An 893-nucleotide genomic window follows, 5' to 3' on the forward strand; every position below is an offset into this window, starting at 1 on the left:
AAATATATTTTTCACGTACATAAAGGTAATTTTTACCAGTTAACCGAATGTTTAAGCATTAATGGGATACTGTAAACTAATAAGATTGTTTATAAAACATTTGAAATTATTGTTAAAAACTGTGTAAGCTGAAAGGGGCAAGGAAAAACCTCCATCGCAAATCGTTTCCCGCCTTTTTCCCCAGCCAATCATTTTTGAAAACTCAGTTGACCACTTACAGTTAAAGGTCAATTGCAGTTATGTATATAAAGGAGTGAACATTTATTTTGCTCTCAGTTGAGAGTTTTCGAGTAAAAATGGCGCGTACTAAGCAAACCGCTCGCAAAAGTACTGGTGGAAAAGCCCCACGTAAGCAATTGGCCACTAAAGCGGCTCGGATGATTGCCACCAATGCTGATAGAGTAAAGAGACCACATCGCTATCGTCCAGGGACAGTGGCTCTTCGTGAAATTCGGCGTTATCAAAAAAGTACAGAACTGTTGATCAGAAAGCTGCCATTCCAGCGTTTGGTTCGGGAAGTTGCTCAAGATTACAAAACTGAGTTGCGATTCCAATCGTCAGCAGTTTTAGCTTTACAAGAAGCGGCTGAAGCTTACCTGGTTGGCCTGTTCGAAGACACAAACTTGTGTGCTATTCACGCAAAACGTGTCACCATTATGCCAAAGGATGTTCAGTTGGCTCGTCGTATACGGGGTGAACGCGCCTAACTTTGTTAAGCCTATTTTGTTCATAATCCAACGGTCCTTTTCAGGACCACTTTCAATCTGTTTTCATCAGCTACATTCCATTGATTAAACATCATTTTTCTGAGAAATTAAATATTTAAATGACTTCAAATTTCTAGGTTGCTCAAAATGATGATGATCATTTTTACCAAACCTTTTCCATAAAAA

At 38.9% G+C, this 893-nt stretch overlaps 1 protein-coding gene across 1 annotated transcript; it reads left to right on the forward strand.

Annotated features, from left to right (window-relative positions):
- Positions 1-296: 296 nt before the first annotated feature.
- Tsp_15425 (histone H3, embryonic) lies at positions 297-707 on the forward strand. Its single transcript, XM_003368429.1, has one exon. It carries the CDS (start codon positions 297-299, stop codon positions 705-707), a length of 411 nt encoding a protein of 136 aa, XP_003368477.1.
- The last annotated feature ends 186 nt before the right edge of the window (positions 708-893 follow it).

Source organism: Trichinella spiralis (assembly GCF_000181795.1).
Source record: "Trichinella spiralis strain ISS 195 chromosome Unknown Scfld2492, whole genome shotgun sequence".
NCBI lineage: Eukaryota > Metazoa > Nematoda > Enoplea > Trichinellida > Trichinellidae > Trichinella > Trichinella spiralis.